This window comes from Trachypithecus francoisi, unplaced genomic scaffold (assembly GCF_009764315.1).
Source record: "Trachypithecus francoisi isolate TF-2019V2 unplaced genomic scaffold, Tfra_2.0 Lachesis_group11, whole genome shotgun sequence".
NCBI lineage: Eukaryota > Metazoa > Chordata > Mammalia > Primates > Cercopithecidae > Trachypithecus > Trachypithecus francoisi.
Genome location: NW_022681456.1, coordinates 15,850,745 through 15,868,134, shown reverse-complemented (window position 1 = coordinate 15,868,134; position 17,390 = coordinate 15,850,745). Strand labels below are relative to the sequence as shown.

Genomic DNA, 17,390 nt, shown 5'->3' with positions numbered 1-17,390 from the left:
ATTTCAACAAATTACATCTCTCAAGGGCGAACAGTAAATGGACTCTGGAGCTAACCCTACTTTCCAATGAGATAACAAATTATGCTCAGGGAACGTACAGCTGAAAAGCTGTACAGAGCACACTACAGACAGTCTCTTAAGAATCACTCCTCTTCACAGTCTTAGGCAATTTTGGAAGCAGAGACTGAAGGGCTAACAGCATCATTTGGGTAAGGACACCGTTACGTGGGAAGCTCTCGAGTCACGTTAAATTCAAGAGATCCCAGACCAGCTCAGAACCTGGACCCCCTTACCAATGCTCCAGAGCTGAAAGCAGTTGAATGAGTGTCAAGACACCTTGACCCCAGTCCCAGTGTTGCCATCAGCCAGGGACTGGCCCCTGGGCCTCCATGGGCCCCAGCTTCCCTACCTGGAGGCTGAAGCAGTTTATGCTGCACATTCTGAAGTCTGTTCTTTCCTAATGCTATGATTCCCAGACTTCTTTGATGGCATCAGCATTATTCTAGTCACTCACCAAGGATGAGAACCTTGGAAAGTCAACTGTCATTCACTCAACTACTCAACAATTTCCAATGGCTTCCCAATGCTTATGACACTGATGTGGAAGTTCTTCGAAAATTATAACTTTGTATTTAGAAAATGAAAAAGGAGTATTTGTTTTCATACATAAGCTACAAAAAAAAAAAAAAAAATGTATACTACTCTTAACTGTGAAATAAACAGAAAATAGGATGCTTCTCAACTCCAGTATATAAATGAGGGGATTCTAGGGTGGTGAGATGTTTCACTTCCTTTTGGATGATACTAGGTTTTCATATACTTGATAAGCATTTACACTAAGCATTGTGGGGTATACAGTGATCCTAACACAAGGACCACAACACATGAAGCTTAGGGACTAGTTACACAAACAAAATGTACACACAGGAAACAGAAAAAATACAAGACAGTTTACTATTAAATGCTGCTGTAGCTCTGAGGTGAATAAAATCTCCAAGTAGTCAGTGGAAATTTAATGGAAGTGAGGCTTGAGCTGAATTATGGAGGGGAGTAGGATTTTCAAGAGGGATTATGAGGAGGAGGGATATCATGAATGAGGAAGTGAAGTCAGGTGTATTTGTGGGGCACCAGTCTAGACAATGGCCCGGCTGGAGCAAATGGGACATCCTGGAGAGTACGGAGCATAGGTCTGGACCAGATTATGCAGGGCACTGAAAAGCAGGTAGAGGTTTAATATAAAAGGGAAATCAGTTGTCCACACTGCAGGTTTCACACGCAGTGGTGAAAGCTAGGTTGCTAATTGGGCTGGCACTGATATATTGGCTGACTTGGAGGGAAGGGGGGGATAATGTTCATGAAATCAAGTATTACTCAGAAAGTTGTTGCCAGGAGAGGTAGCCATAGACTGCATGAGACTAGTTATAGAAGCCAGCCAGGTGTGGTGGCACTTGAGCACAGGAGTTTGAAACTAGCGTAGGTGACATAGCAAGATCCCGTCTCTAAAAATAAATACAATTTTTTTTTTTTTTTAAATAGTAACAGAATAGGAACATGACTATGAGATACACTGGAATGCAAAAAAATCAACAATCTGGTAAATCACCAGAAGTAGGGAATAAAAGTAAACGACCAGTGATATTTATATTTCATAACCATAATGTATGGGAATGTTTGTGTAATATTTTAGGAATTCAAAATCATTTTTAAAAAATGGAAGTCTCACTTTGTTCCTGTTCAACTTAATAAGAACAAGAAGATTCTCCACTCCTTTCTTCTTGCCTGTCCACTCAACTTCTTCCTTCTCACCTTTCATTATGGACAAGCAGACTCACTGATGCCCAAGAACATTCTGTCCTCAATAAACTCCAACTCGAGAGGTTAAGGGATTTACTGAAGGTCACAGAGAGACAACATTGGATATATTTACTTCTGATTTGGAAATTATGCCTTAAAGCTCAGAAAAATAGGAATTCACTTCATTAGCTAAAGTATCACTCTCACACTTTAAGCCAATGATGCATCTTTAAAAAACACTATTTCTTTAGTGGACTTTGATAAAATCTTAGCTCTAAATTTAATAGTTTGAACTACCTCATTGGTCAGGCCCTATAATCCAATCTGCAGAAGCCCACAAAGCATGATTTACTTTTCCACTTCTTTACCACAAGGAACACAACAATTCCCTCTGCTGGTCTTAAAAAATCAGTTACCTATAGAAATACTGCTGTCCACATATATGGGAAAATACCCACCTTCAAGATATGACTCATAGTCATCTGGCTGCTGAAGAAAGGCCTTAAGATTATTTAAAATTTTCTGCTGCCGCAGGTAGTAAAGAATTTTTTTCGCGTAGTATTTCCAGGTCAAAGCTTTTCTGGAAACAAACAAGTCAGTAAGAATTAAGATTTGAAAATTTTCAGTTATCTATTTTTTACATTACACTAACATACCATGTAGTTTGCTGAATAAGAAAAATATAATTGGTTCATTATCTTATAATAATTATAATGGAAGTAGATAGCAGTCTTTGAATTGTAATATAATACTAAATTAGTTGTACTGAAATTGGAGGAACAGTTATCTGTCTGGCTTCAGACTTACTTGCCTGTATCTTCGGTAAAAGGAAATGGAAGAGCAGCCTGAAAAAGGAATTGAGCTGGGGGAGGTTCAGAAGATGGGGAGGCATCTAGAACCCTTTGCTGGTCCCCCTGCTTGGGCCACTTGGGCCTGGGCACTCACTGCCACGGTGAGTTCCTCATGGTTTCACATATTATGAAAACTCCTATTTTCCGGACCAGAGTTCTCTCTTGAACTCCAGACCTGTATATCAACTATTATCCATGTACTCTACATCCCGCTTAGAGAGCTGAGCACCTTCATCTTTCTTCCCCTCCCAGAGTCACCCTCATCTCAGATCAAGGCATCTCCATCATTCTAGTGAGGCCAAAAACCTGCAAGTCATACTGGATGCCTTGCTTTCTCTCATAAGCCATACTCAAGACCTGTCAGCCAAAGCTATCAGTACTATCTTCAAATTACATCCAAAATGTGCCCACTTCCCAATTACTCCCACACTCCACCATCAGCATTTCTCTGTGTTGCAGCAACATCCTCCTACCTCAGCTTCCCACTTCAGACCTGGCCCCTCCAGTCTATCCTCAATACAGCAGCCAGAGCACTCCAGTAACATGTACAGTCATGTCACCCAATCCTCGACTCCAAGTCTCCAGCGGTTTCCCACCTTGCTCCAAGAAAAAGCCCAGTCCTAATGAGGACCTAAAAGGTCTCTTGAACTCTCGCCCCATTACCTCTCTGACCCCAATTCCTGCCACTCCCCCTCAGTCCAGCCACCCAAGCATTCCAGCTGTTCCTTTACTGTCTGGCGGGTGCTCACCTTAGTGCCCTGTTCCTTCTGCCTGGTACATTCTCCCCGGAGACTGCAGTCTGTTCTCACCTCCTCCCAGGTTTCAACTCAAATGTCCCCTTGAGTAAGGCCCCCTACATTATTTTAAATGGCACCACCTCACCATTCCCCTGCCTTCTTCCCCGATTATATTTCTCTATAGCATTTTTCATTTTCTAATGTAACCAATTTCTTATTTTTCTTTTTCTTTTTTTTTTTTGAGACGGAGTCTCGCTCTGTCACCCAGGCTGGAGTGCAGTGGCGCGATCTCAGCTCACTGCAAGCTCCGCCTCCCGGGTTCCTGCCATTCTCCTGCCTCAGCCTCCCGAGTAGCTGGGACTACAGGCGCCCGCCACCTCGCCCGGCTAGTTTTTTGTATTTTTTAGTAGAGACGGGGTTTCACCGTGTTAGCCAGGATGGTCTCGATCTCCTGACCTCGTGATCCGCCCGTCTCGGTCTCCCAAAGTGCTGGGATTACAGGCTTGAGCCACCGCGCCTGGCCAATTTCTTATTTTTCTTACTGCCTATCTCCCCCACTACAGTACAAGCCCAATGAAGGCAGGGATTTTTTTGTGTGTTGTTCACTGCTGTATCCCTAGTGCCTAGAATAGCGTTTGGCACATAGTAGATGTTCCATAACACTTGTTGAGTGAATAAAATTCTTCACCACATATTCCAAATATATATGGGGATTATAAGAAATAGGAGAGAGACAGTGATGAAACTTATCTGGCTGACATCATGAAGAAACAAACAACTTGCCAATCTTGAGGGAGGTCAATGAAAACCTGCAGAATGATCTATGTTTTATCTACTTTTTAATCTTTGAGTTGTACAACATATCAGTCTAGAAAATTGTGTGAAACGAACAAGTAGCTTAATGAATCATTACAAGACACATTCCTGGATCTACCGCTCTTGCCAAGACAGAAAATTTTGTGGCCAGCACAGTGGCTCACGCCTGTAATCCCAGCATTTTGGGAGGTCGAAGAGGGTGGATCACGAGGTCAGGAGATCGAGACCATCCTGGCTAACACGGTGACACCCCGTCTCTACTAAAAATACAAAAAATTGGCTGGGCGTGGTGGTGGGCACCTGTAGTCCCAGCTACTCGAGAGGCTGAGGCAGGAGAATGGCGTGAACCCGGGAGGCGGAGCTTGCAGTGAGCCAAGATGGTGCCACTGCACTCCGGCCTGGGCGACAGAGGGAGACTTGTCTGAAAAAAAAAAAAAAGAAAAAAGAAAACTTTGCAAACAGCCAAGAAGCCCTCTGGGGCCCCCCTCAACAATAATCACAAACCACACCTCTATGATCATCGCTTTCTTGCTTTTCTCTTTAGTACTACCATGAAATATGCATCCCTAAACAGGCGAGTCTGTTTTGATGCCTTTTAAATCTCTTAATCTACAGGATCCTCCTCCATCTTTTTTCCCCCTTGCATTTTATTTGTTGAAGAATCTGGATTGTTAGGCTTGCAGTTTCCCATCTTCTGGAATTTGCTGAGTGTACCCACATGATGTAGTTTAACATGTTCTTCTGTCTTCTGATCTCCTGTAAATTGGATGTAGAGGCTACATGAGATACAGATTTCATTAATTTAGCAAGACAACTTCATAGAAGGTAGTGCATTCTCCCATCAGGAGGCAATAATGCCTGGGTATCTCTTTTGTGATGTCAGCAGCACTGCTACGCAATGTCTTGATCTGTCAATTCATTTGAGGTTATGAAGTGGTGACATTAGAATTCAACCAACCCTTCTTAATTCATTAGCTGTGGTACTTCTATAAGGAAAAACCTCCATGGAAAAGGCAGGATAAATGCTGATATCTTCTATTTACAATTTTTCAAAATAATGATGTGGGTTTCTATTTATCCTTCAAAGGTGACCAATTGTTTTTAGTATTATTATGAACTCATAGAACTAAGCATATTCGATGCATTTCAATCCATTCCTGTTATTATCCACACTGATGCTCAAACTGTCACATCTTTGGCCACTGGAAGCCTCTTCACATTGGTTCCTCAACACTTCCGACATAAAGTAGCGTCAGTTTTCTTACTATCTGGTTAGGTTTCCAGGATGCTCCAGGCTCATCTTTTAAAATCCTTGCACTGGACACAGAACCAGTCTTTCTCCAAAAACCCTGGCTTCTTTTGTGGAAAATGTTGTATCAAGATGACAATCTGGATACCAGGGAAGATCAGTTCCACTAGGTTGGTTATTGTTTCTAGATCTTTTCAGTGGACAGACCTAGGAAGCCTAGTGTTTATGTGCACGTGTGTGTACATGTACATATGCACATACACTTACATATACCTACATGCATTTAAACATAAAATACCTTTTGAGTTCATACTGACACTTCTAATTCAAAAATATATGGCTCTGACCTTCTATCTTATGTCTTCTTTATTCCAGGAGAATTCTGCTGCTCCAGGATATCACAGGTGATAAAATTAGAATATCACATCGTTATTCATTTACTTCATTCCACAGCTCTCTCTCATACACACACACCAGCCCTCAGAATAACAAGACTAATGTTCTTATCACTTTTGAGACGGAGTCTCGCTCTGTCACCAGGCTGCAGTGCAGTGGTGCGATCTCGGCTCAATGCAATCTTCACCTACCGGGTTCAAGCTATTCTCCTGCCTCAGCCTCCCAAGTAGCTGGGATTACAGGCGGTGTCACCCCACCAAGCTAATTTTTTTTTAAAGTATTTTAGTAGAGATGGGGTTTCACCACGTTGGCCAGGATGGTCTCAATCTCCTGACCTCATGACCTGCCCACCTCAGCCTCCCAAAGTGCTGGGATTACTCATCACTTTTATGATTACTGAAAACAGGTAAATAATTTGCATATGCTCTCCCCCACTGTCCATTCATTTATTTAAACAGCTGCATTGTATTTATACTGACATGTCTTACAGACAGTACACATGCAATACTTTCTTCCCTAGAACCCTCATTTGAATTTAAATCGACAAATACATATTTAGTGCTCACTGCCCGTGTTTTCTGTTTTTTGTTTTTTTTTTTTTGGGGGGGGGGGGGGGAGTGGTTTTTGGTCATTTGAAATTCATTTTCCAGGAGATTTCTCAGGAAGGACTGAAAAGTCACTGAATTCTTGTAAGTTGTTAAGTTTGTGTGTAGTCTTCATATCTGGAAGTCAGTTTGGCTGGATATAAAAATCCTTGGCTGACATTTTCCTTAGATCATTGAGTATCTTAAACAAGTTATTTTTTCCTTTGGCATAAAAAATTCTGTTGAAAAGTCTGATGATATTCTCATTTTCTTTTCCTTATAAATGACTTTATCTTTTTTGCTTGGATGCTCAAAGGACTTTCCTGTCTTTAAAATCCAGCAATTTTACTAAAATATGTCTCAGTATTGGTCATTCTGGGACACTTTTCTCAGGTACAATGTATGCATCCATCTATCTATCTATCTATCTATCTATCTATCTAATCCATCTATCTATTTATTTGAGACTGAGTCTCACTTTGTCACCCAGGGCGGGGTGCAGTGGCACAATCTCAGCTCACTGCAACCTCCGCCTCCCAGGTTCAAGCAATTCTCTTGCTTCAGCCTCTTGAGTAGCTGGGATTACAGGCATGCACCACCATGCCTGGCTAATTTTTTGTATTTTCAGTAGAGACGAGGTTTCTCCACATTGGCCAGGCTGGTCTCCAACTCCTGACCTCAGGTGATCCGCCCGCCTCAGCCTCCCAAAGTGCTGGGACTCCAGGTATGAGCCAGCGCGGCCGGCCCAGTGTATGCCCTTTTACTATGCTGTTTCTAATCTTTATTGTAGGGCATCCTCTTTTTTAAGACCACATAGCACATCATAAACACAAACTGATTTCCAACTGATGCTTTAGTATTTATGGAAACTACACTTTTTCCTTCCCATGCTTCCCATATCCAAACCACAAACATTTGCCAGGAATGAATACAAATAGGGTCTTCCATGAAAACTGATATCCCAAAATATTTTTAAATGTGGGGTATTCTATCATTTACAAACAACCTTATTTGTTTGTTGGCTCGCACTTATAGTCCTAGCACTTTGGAAGGCCAAGGTGGGAGGATCACTTGAAGCCAAGAGTTGAAGACCAGCCTGGGCAACATAGTGAGATACTGTCTCTACCAAATAAAAATTAGCCAGGCATGATGGCACATGCCTATACTCCTAGCTACTCAGGAGGCTGAGGCTGGAGGATCCCTTGAACCCAGGAGTTCAAGGTTACAGTGAGCCATGATTGCACCACTGTACTCCAGCCTGGGCAACAGGATGAAACCCTATCTCAAAAAATAAACAGGGCTGGGCATGGTGGCTCACACCTGTAATCCAGCACATTGGGAGACTAAAGCAAAAGGATCCTTTTTTTTTTTTTTTTTTGAGACAGAGTCTGTCGCCCAGGCTGGAGTGTAGTGGTGCAATCTTGGCTTACTGCAACCTCAGCCTCCCAGGTTCAAGCACTTCTCCTGTCTCAGCCTCCCGAGTAGCCAGGATCACTGACCTCAAGTGATCAACCCGCCTCGGCCTCCCAAAATGCTGTGATTACAGGTGTGAGCCACCATGCCTGGCCGGGAAGATCTCTTGAGGCCAGGAGTTTAATACCTGCCTGGGCAACAAAGCAAGACTCCATCTATACAAAAAATAGAAAAAATTAGCCAGGTGTAATGGCAAGTGCCTGTAGTCCTAACTACTCGGGAGGCTAAGGCAGGAGGATCACTTGAGCCCAAGGGTTTGATTCTACAGTAAGCTATGATTGCGTCATGGCATTCCAGCCTGGGTGACGGAGTGAGACTGTTTCTAAAACAAACAATCATTTTTTAAGGTCAAAATATATGTGTTGGGCCAAGGGGTAACCTATTCGTATTTATTTCTAAAAAGACTATAAAGACTATGTCTTTACTGGCTATGCATTTTCATCATTTTTGGGAATCTGATACGTAAAATGGCAGTACTTCATTGTTGTTTAACACTTTTTTTTTGAGATGGAGTTTCACTCGTCGCCCAGGCTGGAATGCAATGGTGTGATCTCAGCTCACTGCAACCTCCACCTCCCGCACCTCCCGGGTTCAAGCAATTCTCCTGCCTAAGCCTCCCGAGTAGCTGGGATTATTGGTGCCTGCTACCAAGTCTGGCTAATTTTTGTATTTTTCTGTAGAGACAAGGTTTCACCACGTTGGCCAGGCTGGTCTCCAACTCCTGACCTCAGATGCTCCACGGACTCGGCTTCCCAAAGTGCTGGGATTACAGGCGTGAGCCACTGCGCCCGGCCTATGTAATACTTTTTGAATAGGGCATTAAAGGGTTTTTTCCATGATTGTTAGCCATTAGGATTTGTTCTTCTGTGAATACCATCCTCCTAACCTTTGTATGTTTTTCAGTATCTCGAGTTCTACTGACTTCATTCATGGTCTCTTGGCCATATAGAAGTGTCTGCGCTTTCACCGCCTCCGCATTGTCATTCTTGGTTAAGGTGGTCTCCCTAGACTACATGAAGTCCTCTATTTTCTTAGGAATGTTCACTGTGATCACTTAAAAATTTCAGTTGTTTAATCCTTTGGAAAAATGTTTGCGTATGATGCACGTTTTCCTTTCTTCCAGATGGATATTCAGTTATGTCCAGTACCATTTCTTTAAAAATCCATTTTTTTCCCCTCTGAGTTTAAATGTATTAAATTATCTTTTATTCTGGGATGCATTTGTCAATTATGCTCTGCTACTGACGCAGCTATTTTTATTGAATTACTGTGCTGTCTGGATTAGAAGTAGCTTTCTAAGATGGCTTAATATCTAGTGATGCCAGTTTCCCATTATGATTACTAAAAGATTGTTTTTTGGCTCTTCTTGTGAATTTAGTCTTCTGTATATATTTTATGACATCTAAATGAAAGAAAAGAAAAAAGCAAAACAACCCCCCCTGCTCACCACTTCCCAAAAAACGACTTTGTTTGAATCCTACTTGGAATGACACTAGGTTTATATATTAATTTGGGGAGAACTGACCTTTTTTGTGATAGTAAGTCTCCACATTCCAGGACATGCTATCTATTTTATGTCTTTCAATAACAACCTATAGTCTGAACTGGGAAACCCATTCCCAAGACTACTGCCTAGAAACATCACTCCTCACAGTGACACAAAATGGAAAAAAAAAGTGGTTGTCCATCTATAGGAAAATCATGTAGGCCGGGCACAGTGGCTCACGCCCATAATCTTAGCACTTTGAGAGGCCGAGACCGGCAGATCACCTGATATCAGGAGTTTGAGACCAGCCTGACCAACATGGTGAAACACCGTCTCTACTAAAAATACAAAATTAGCCAGGTGTGGTGGCGGACACCTGTAATCCCAGCTACTCAGGAGGCTGAGGCAGGAGAATCTCTTCGACCCAGGAGGCAGAGGTTGCCAAGATCATGCCACTACACTCCAGCCTGGGCAACAAGAGTGAAATTCCATTTCAAAAAAATAAAAATAAAAATAAGTAAATAAATTACGTAACGTACCACAGAAGAGTAAGTAGACATTAACAAAAGTGATTTTGATGTTTTACCCATTGAAGGGGATGGATTTCCATAAGGTACTGTTGAATGAGAAAAAACAATATAGAAAAGTACCTATTATGTGATCCCAATTTTGTGCAATAACGATCCCTTCCCATACTCATCACTGTCTGTCAGCATGAAGAATGCAACCTGGGCTGTTATCAAGAACTACAGAGGTGGGGGCAGGAAAGGCCAATGTAAACAGAGGGAATAGGGAGGAAAAAGGAAACAGCATAAATAAGAAAAAAACCCAGGCTGTACTAAACATCAAACCAAAACAACCAACAAAGTATGTATGAGGTCCCATTTACGTATTTAAAAGTACATATGCACATTAAAAAAACACAAGTCAGCTTTTATTTTTAAGACTGCACAATACTGACTACTAGATCATACTTCAATTCATTTATAGATAAACCAAAATAGAAATGGAAAAATGACCTCTGCATCTGAACTCATCCAAGGCCTAGAATAGTGACACATCTTACCTCTACCCACAGTTGTTCCACTGATAGATATTTCTCTCTCTTAAATCCCCTTTAAAAAACAACAGAAATATTTTATGCCTTGTTTGTGAGATATTTCGCAAAGATTCCTTTTAAGGAAGATGTTAAACTAGCATTCTTATCTTCCATCACTAGAAAGTTTTCAGAACTTTTAGAGCAGAAAGTCTTTTCCACAGGCAAGTTAGGCTGGAAGCCCAGTCATCTTTCAGGTAAAAACTGGAAATTAACCTTCACAGCAGAAAATAAAAGGCATATGAAATTTTAAGCAATAACCAAGAAATAAGGGGTTCTTCTTGATCAAGTGAGTCCCTAAGTACACAGTTTTCTGACTGGAAGATAAAAGAAAGGCTCACCCAAAGACCTACAGTGTTCAAAGACCAAAGTAAGATTATTTTGTACCACAATTCAGAAATTGTAAAAAATCATCCATTAAATTAAGACATGCCTAAGAAATTATCATTTTTAAATTAAAAGATTCAATTCATGATAGGCAAATTTGGTAGTAAGTGGAGAGGTAATAATGAAGGAAGGATGATTTCTATTACCAGAAGGTTTCTTTTTTTTTGAGATGAAGTCTCGCTCTTGTCCCCCAGTCTGGAGTGCAATGACACAATCTCGGCTCACTGCAAACTCCGCCTCCCAGGTTCAAGTGATTCTCCTGCTTCAGCCTCCCGAGTAGCTGGGATTACAGGTGTGTACCACCACACCCAGCTAATTTTTTGTATTTTTTTAAGTAGAGATGAGGTTTCACCATGTTGGCCAGGCTGGTCTTGAACTCCTGACCTCAGACGATCCACCCGCTTCGGCCTCCCAAAGTGCTGGGATTACAGGCGTGAGCCACCGTGCCCGGCCTATTACCAGAAGGTTTCTAAACAACACAACAGATACAAGGGTCCGGAGCACAGTATTTGACCCACAGTAGAGCTAAACGTTAATTCCATTTTCTTTCCAAAAGGATTTTTGTAAGGTTTCTTTATACGTCAATTGTCTTAGTGTATCTACCTAATATACACAGAACTTTTCAAAACTATAACTATGACCAAGCATGAAATATTTGGAATCACATGTTCCAGCATTTAGCCACACAGAAATTACAGCAATTTATTCTGGACTTATTAAAACAAACAAATCCCTGCTAAAGCTATGGCTTACCTTCCTTCCATATTTAGGATACACACCAGTTCATCCTCAAAAAAAATCTCTGGTCCTTCAAGGTTCTCAATGTCACTGAAGCCATTACAAGGAACCTATGAAGAAGACATATACAAGTAGGCCTCAGTTATGAGTATTGATGCAACTGTCACTCTCACAAATTTGAGCTGAAATAAAGATGTCCACTACTAAAGTCAGTGCTAACAGTTATTCTGCACTACCTTGCACTACCAGTCATGGGTAGAAAATAACATAAAGTAACAATAATTTACTGAGCTCTTGTTATTTGCAATCAATTATGTTTTCATAGACTGGAATTTCTGAAACTGACAACTCAGAGTTCTAATGTAAAGAAAACTAGCTCTGGCCAGGCACAGTGGTTCCTGACTGTAATCCCAGAACTTTGGGAGGCCAGGGCAGGCGGATAACCTGAGGTAAGGAGTTTGACACCAGCTTGATCAACATGGTGAAACCCTGTCTCTACTAAAAATACAAAATTAGCCAGGCACGCCTGTAATCCCAGCTACTTGGGAGGCTGAGGCAGAAGAATCACTTGAACCCGGAAGGCAGAGGTTACAGTGAGCCGAGATCGCGCCATTGCACTCCAGCCTGGGCAACAAGAATGAAACTCCGTCTAAAAAAACAAAAAAAGAAGCAGCAGCAGCAGCCGTGTGTGGTGGCTCATGCCTGTAATCCCAGCACTTTGGGAGGGCAAGGCAGGCAGATCACCTGAGATCAGGAGTTCGAGACCAGCCTGACCAACATGGAGGAAACCCTTTCTCTACTAAAAATACAAAATTAGCCAGGCGTGGTGGCGCGTGTCTGTAATCCCAGCCACTTGGGAGGCTGAGGCAGGAGAATCGCTTGAACCCAGGAGGCAGAGGCTGCAGTGAGCTGAGATCGTGCCACTGCTCTCCAGTCTGAACAAGGACTAGAACTACAAAATCTCCTAATGACTACTTCACATAGTCTATGCTGTCACTCAACTAAGAGAAGAGGGCCCAGAAGGTAAGCCTAGTAGATCAGGCAGCTCCTGTAATCCACTGGGCATGTTTCCTCCTCTGTAAATTCAGGTGTAAATGGCTTTAAGGTCTTCTCAGTGAAGGCCTGGCGTGGCGGCTCACGCCTGTAATCCCAGCACTTTGGGAGGCTGAAGTGGGCGGATCACCTGAGGTCGGGAGTTCGAGACCAGCCTGACCAACATGGAGAAACCCCGTCTCTACTAAAAATACAAAATTAGCCAGGCATAGTGGTGCATGCCAGTAATCCCAGCTACTTGGGAGGCTGAGGCAGGAGAATCACTGCCTCTGGGAGGCAGAGGTTGCGGTGAGCCGAGATCACGCCATTGCACTCCAGCCTGGGCAACAAGAGTGAAACTCCGTCTCAAAAAAAAAAAAAAAAAACTTCTCAGTTTAAAATTCTATGGCTTCTCTCAGTTTTCTTTTTGCAAGTAGCCAGAACATTTCAGGTCAACCTGTGTGCGTTCCGAGAACACAGGAACACCAAGATCCTGGGCCAAAGCAATCACCCACCCACAGATTAATGTTAAGTATGCTCCCGCTGTGTTCAAAGTCCTTGACATACTTCTAATTAAGCAGTGGTACAGGGAAAGGGGGAGCTGAGGAAAAAACACAACAATCCATCATTATTACACAGAGGCACAGACTGTTCAAAACATACACAAAACCAGCTGGACTAGAGGAGGCTGCAGGCTCATAGTCCATGACCAATTGCACCAAACATAGCTAGTACCAAAATCTATGTATGTGCAAACACATTCAGATCAGCATTTACAATTTGTGATTACGAATGCTTTTAGCCAGGGCATGGCTTCTCCAAAGTAGAATACAAATTCTGTTTATTCTAACGCTAATAAATATTTATAGAAACCAGTTACACTAAGGAATGTCTATTTGTATTCTCCATAGGGGAAAACATTCAAATTTGTCCAAAGTTCAAATTTTCCCTTTCAAAACTTGAAAAGCCTTGAAAACATTTCAAATTATGAACTCCATTAACTAACAGTAAATAAAATTAGAGAATCCAAAGGAGTCTTTAGTAAAACAAAAAAGAGAAATAAATCAGATTGGCTCTATTTCTAGAACCCCAACCAGAAATAAATATCTAATAGTTTGTTGAACTCAAAACATTAGTGTGGATTATTTTCCAGAGTTACAAAAAGGGATGAGAAGATACAGAAACTTCCGTGAGGCCAGGCATGGTGGCTCAGGCCTGTAATCCCAACACTTTGGTTTGCCGAGGCCGGCAGATCACTTGAGGCCAGGAGTTCAAGACCAGCCTGACCAACATGGTGAAACCCCATCTCTACTAAAAATACAAAAATTATCCAGGTATGGTGGCGCATGCCTGTAGTCCTGGCTACTAGGGAGACTGAGACATGAGAATTGCTTGAGCCCAGGCGCAGGTTGCAGTGAGCTGAGATTGTGCCACTGCACTCCAGCCAGGGAGACAAAGCAAGACTCTGTCTCAAAAAAAGAAAAAAGAAACTTCCATGAGACGTTTTGAAGAAAGAAAAAAACAAAACCAAACCCAAAAAACCCACCATATATTTCAGCAATATTAAAAAAAAACAAACAAAAACTTTTCAGGGATAATGAATGAAAGACAATTTATTTCAGGGAGTAATAACTCTGATTTGTAGGAAGCTTTTAATCCTCTGTTACCTTAACAAATAATGCAGTTCACTACTGGATAGAACCTGCAAAGCCAGAGAGAAGAACCACATTAATTTCGTCAACCCTTCTGGGAAAACAACCGGGAGAAATTTATAGTGTTCAATCATTGATGATTCCCCAAATAACGTAGGGGTTGCAAATAAAATCCATTGAACCCACTTGAGAAATAATGCTGATCTGGACTCCGTCTACATTGTGCTGCGTGGGTCCCTCCCTGCTCCCTCCACCCCCATTCTCTCTCTGGCTTTAGAAAAGTAAAGCTGGCACAGACAAATGGCTTCGCGTTGTTGGATAGGAGGAAAAGGACACAATGACTCTTGCAGCCATCTAAGTGAGTAAGGGATTGTGAGAGCATTGAAAAGGGAGATACAAAAAAGAGCTGGATGAGCTCATGCCTGCAGACCCAGACACATACACCAGCAGGCCAAAGCTTAGAGCCACATCAACAGATCCTTACGTGCTCTGAAAAGAACCTCTTTGAGAACGAGGCTACAATCTTCCGCGCTTCTAACCCAGCTTTTTGCCGAACTTTATACTCTTCCAACCAATTGACGTAGTCGGTGGGGCTGTAGTGTTTCATAAGGGAAGGCCACCTACGAGGAGAGAAACACCCCCTCAGCTTTACAGAGACTCAAAGGCAGGCGGCCACGAATCCAAGGCAGCCTTGGAAACAGGGACAGCAGTGGGGTCCAGTGGTAAGAGGGACCCCGGCGAGGGACCTAGTTCAAAACCCCACCGGCATTCACTCACTCACTCCCGGTGTGACCTTGGCGTAGCGGCATGAATGATGTCTCCACTCCCCATCTCTAAAATGGGGACAGTTGTAATAACAACAATAATAATAATGACAATGACAGTGAGCATTCATTGAGCGCCTCCTAGGAGCCGGGGCCCTGCGTGCGTGCCTCCCGCACATCATCTAATTTAATAACCACGATGAAAGGTCTAATGATCACCACCATTCAAAGTCTATGAACGAGACTCAAAAAAAGGGAAGTCGCTCCCCCAAGGTCACAGAGGGAGTGTGCAGGACCAGATTTCATCCCGGGGCCACGCTGAAATCTGTGCCGTCCACAACCAGCCCGGGGATGCTGCGCCCGCCCGATCGATGCATCACTGGGTCCATGTAAACATTTCAGCCCGGAGTCGGGCACAAAAGAAGCGCGCAAAAGGGACGAGCCGCGCCGCCGCCAGCGTCACCCCTGACCGAGGGCCCGGCTGCGAGGCGCTCACAGATGCGCCATTTGGGGACCCGGGGGGCCGCCTGGCGTGGCCCCGCAGGGTCCGGGGCCTGGAGGCCTTTGTCTGTCTGTCCGCGGGAAGGGGTCCAGGGTGGGGTCCGCGTTCGGGGCGGCCGCGGGGAGCGAGCGGGGCGGCTGCCCGGCCCTGGCGGGCGCGGGGCGGTGGGCGCGCAGCCGGGGCGCGGGGCCGCTGGCTCACCTCACCCGGAACTGCTCCTTCCACACCTTCCCGCTGCTCTGGCACAGCTCGCGCAGCCGCCGGCAGGTGCTGGAGACACGGCCGATGTCGGCGGCCGTCAGCGAGCCGCAGCACAGGATGTACTCCAGCACCTCACCCGGCAGGTTGACCAGGCAGCTGAGGCCCGCTACCTCCGGCGCGGCCTCCTCCGCTAGCGCCGGCACCACCTCCATCGCGCTGTCGACTGCTGCCGCCGCCATCTTGTCCGCGTACCTGGGTCCGCCGCGCGCGCGCGCGCGCGAGGGCCGGGGAGCCCCGCCTGGCCCCGCCTGCTGGTCTTGGGGGCGAGTCCTGTGATCGCTCCGCCCACCCGCGGGCCACACCTCCCCTGCAACAGCCGGGGTCCGCGCGGGTGGCAGCGCCGAAAAAGGGAGGACATAATTGCGCTCTGTGCTTGGAGCCGGCAGCGCAAGCCGCCTCTAGTCTGGGACAACAATAGTAGCATTGCTTCTTTTAAACGTAATTAATGTTTAAAATTAACAAAAATGGTATCTATTCTTACGCGTGCTGAGCACGTTCTGTGCGCATTGGACCTTCTCCCATTTAACCTACGAACTTTCTCTTCATATTACAAACGGGGAAACTGAGGTTCGGAGAGTGAGAGGGCTTGCCCAGGATCCCTTGACTTGGATTTTTTTTTTCCCGCTTTCGGACAGAGTCTCGCTCTCACCCAGGCTGGAAGGCAGTGGTGCTATCTGTAATTAGTGTTTAAAATTAACAAAAATGGTATCTATTCTAACGCGTGCTGAGCGCTTTCTGTGAGCCTTGAACCTTCCTCATTTACCCTAGGAACTATCTTTCTCCCCATATTACAGACGGGGAAACTGAGGTTCGGAGAGTGAGAGGATTTGCTCAGGATCCCTTGTGTTGGAATTTTTTTTTTTTTTTTGAGACGGAGTCTCACTCTGTCGCCCAGGTTGGAGTGCAGTGGCGCTATCTCGGCTCACTACAACCTCTGCCTCCCGGTTTCAAGCGATTCTCCTGCCTCAGCCTCCCGAGTGGATGGGATCACAGGCGCGCGCCGCCACGCCCAGCTAGTTTTTGCATTTTTACTTTTTTTTTTTTTTTTTTTTTTTGAGACGGAGTCTCATGAGCCACCCAGGTTGGAGTGCAGTGGCTGCGATCTCGGCTCACTTCAACCTCCACCTCCCTGGTTCAAGCAATTCTCCTGCCTCAGCCTCCCTAGTAGCTGGGATTACAGGCGCCCGCCACCACGGCAGGCTAGTTTTTGAATTTTTAGTAGAGACAGGGTTTCACCGTGTTGGTCAGGCTGGTCTCGAACTCCTGACCTCAAATGATCCGCCCACCTCAGCCTTCCAAAGTGCTGGGATTACAGGCGTGAGCCACCGCGCCCGGCCCCTTGTCTTGGACTCTATTTCAGATCTGCTTGACTTTTGCTTGTCGGTAATCTTAACCATATGATGTAATAATAACAATATTCTTGAGTGAGTGCTATGGGAAGCCCTCTATGATAGTGTAGGGGAGTAACAATAATCCTCAAATCTGTGCCCTGATTTTAGGCTAATAGAGGGCAGGCAGAGAGCTCTCCTGTACTGGTTTCTTAATTGTTTCCAGCTTAACAGTCTTTCATAT

At 44.2% G+C, this 17,390-nt stretch overlaps 1 protein-coding gene across 3 annotated transcripts in view; it reads right to left on the bottom strand.

Moving 5' to 3' along the window:
• The window catches only part of FBXO21 (F-box protein 21), a 49,644-nt gene extending 33,577 nt beyond the window's left edge, over positions 1 to 16,067 (bottom strand). For 2 of the 3 annotated variants that reach the window (XM_033220449.1, XM_033220450.1), the window contains exons 1-4: positions 15,759 to 16,005; positions 14,776 to 14,911; positions 11,623 to 11,717; positions 2,253 to 2,374 (exon numbers count right to left, since the gene is read on the bottom strand). In XM_033220449.1, coding sequence (XP_033076340.1) covers positions 2,253 to 2,374; positions 11,623 to 11,717; positions 14,776 to 14,911; positions 15,759 to 15,997 — 592 coding nt within the window. In that variant the 5' untranslated portion in view covers positions 15,998 to 16,005. Of the gene's footprint in view, positions 1 to 2,252; positions 2,375 to 11,622; positions 11,718 to 14,775; positions 14,912 to 15,758 lie in introns of all 3 variants that reach the window. The other variant, XM_033220452.1, reaches the window with a different exon arrangement.
• Positions 16,068 to 17,390: the final 1,323 nt, after the last annotated feature.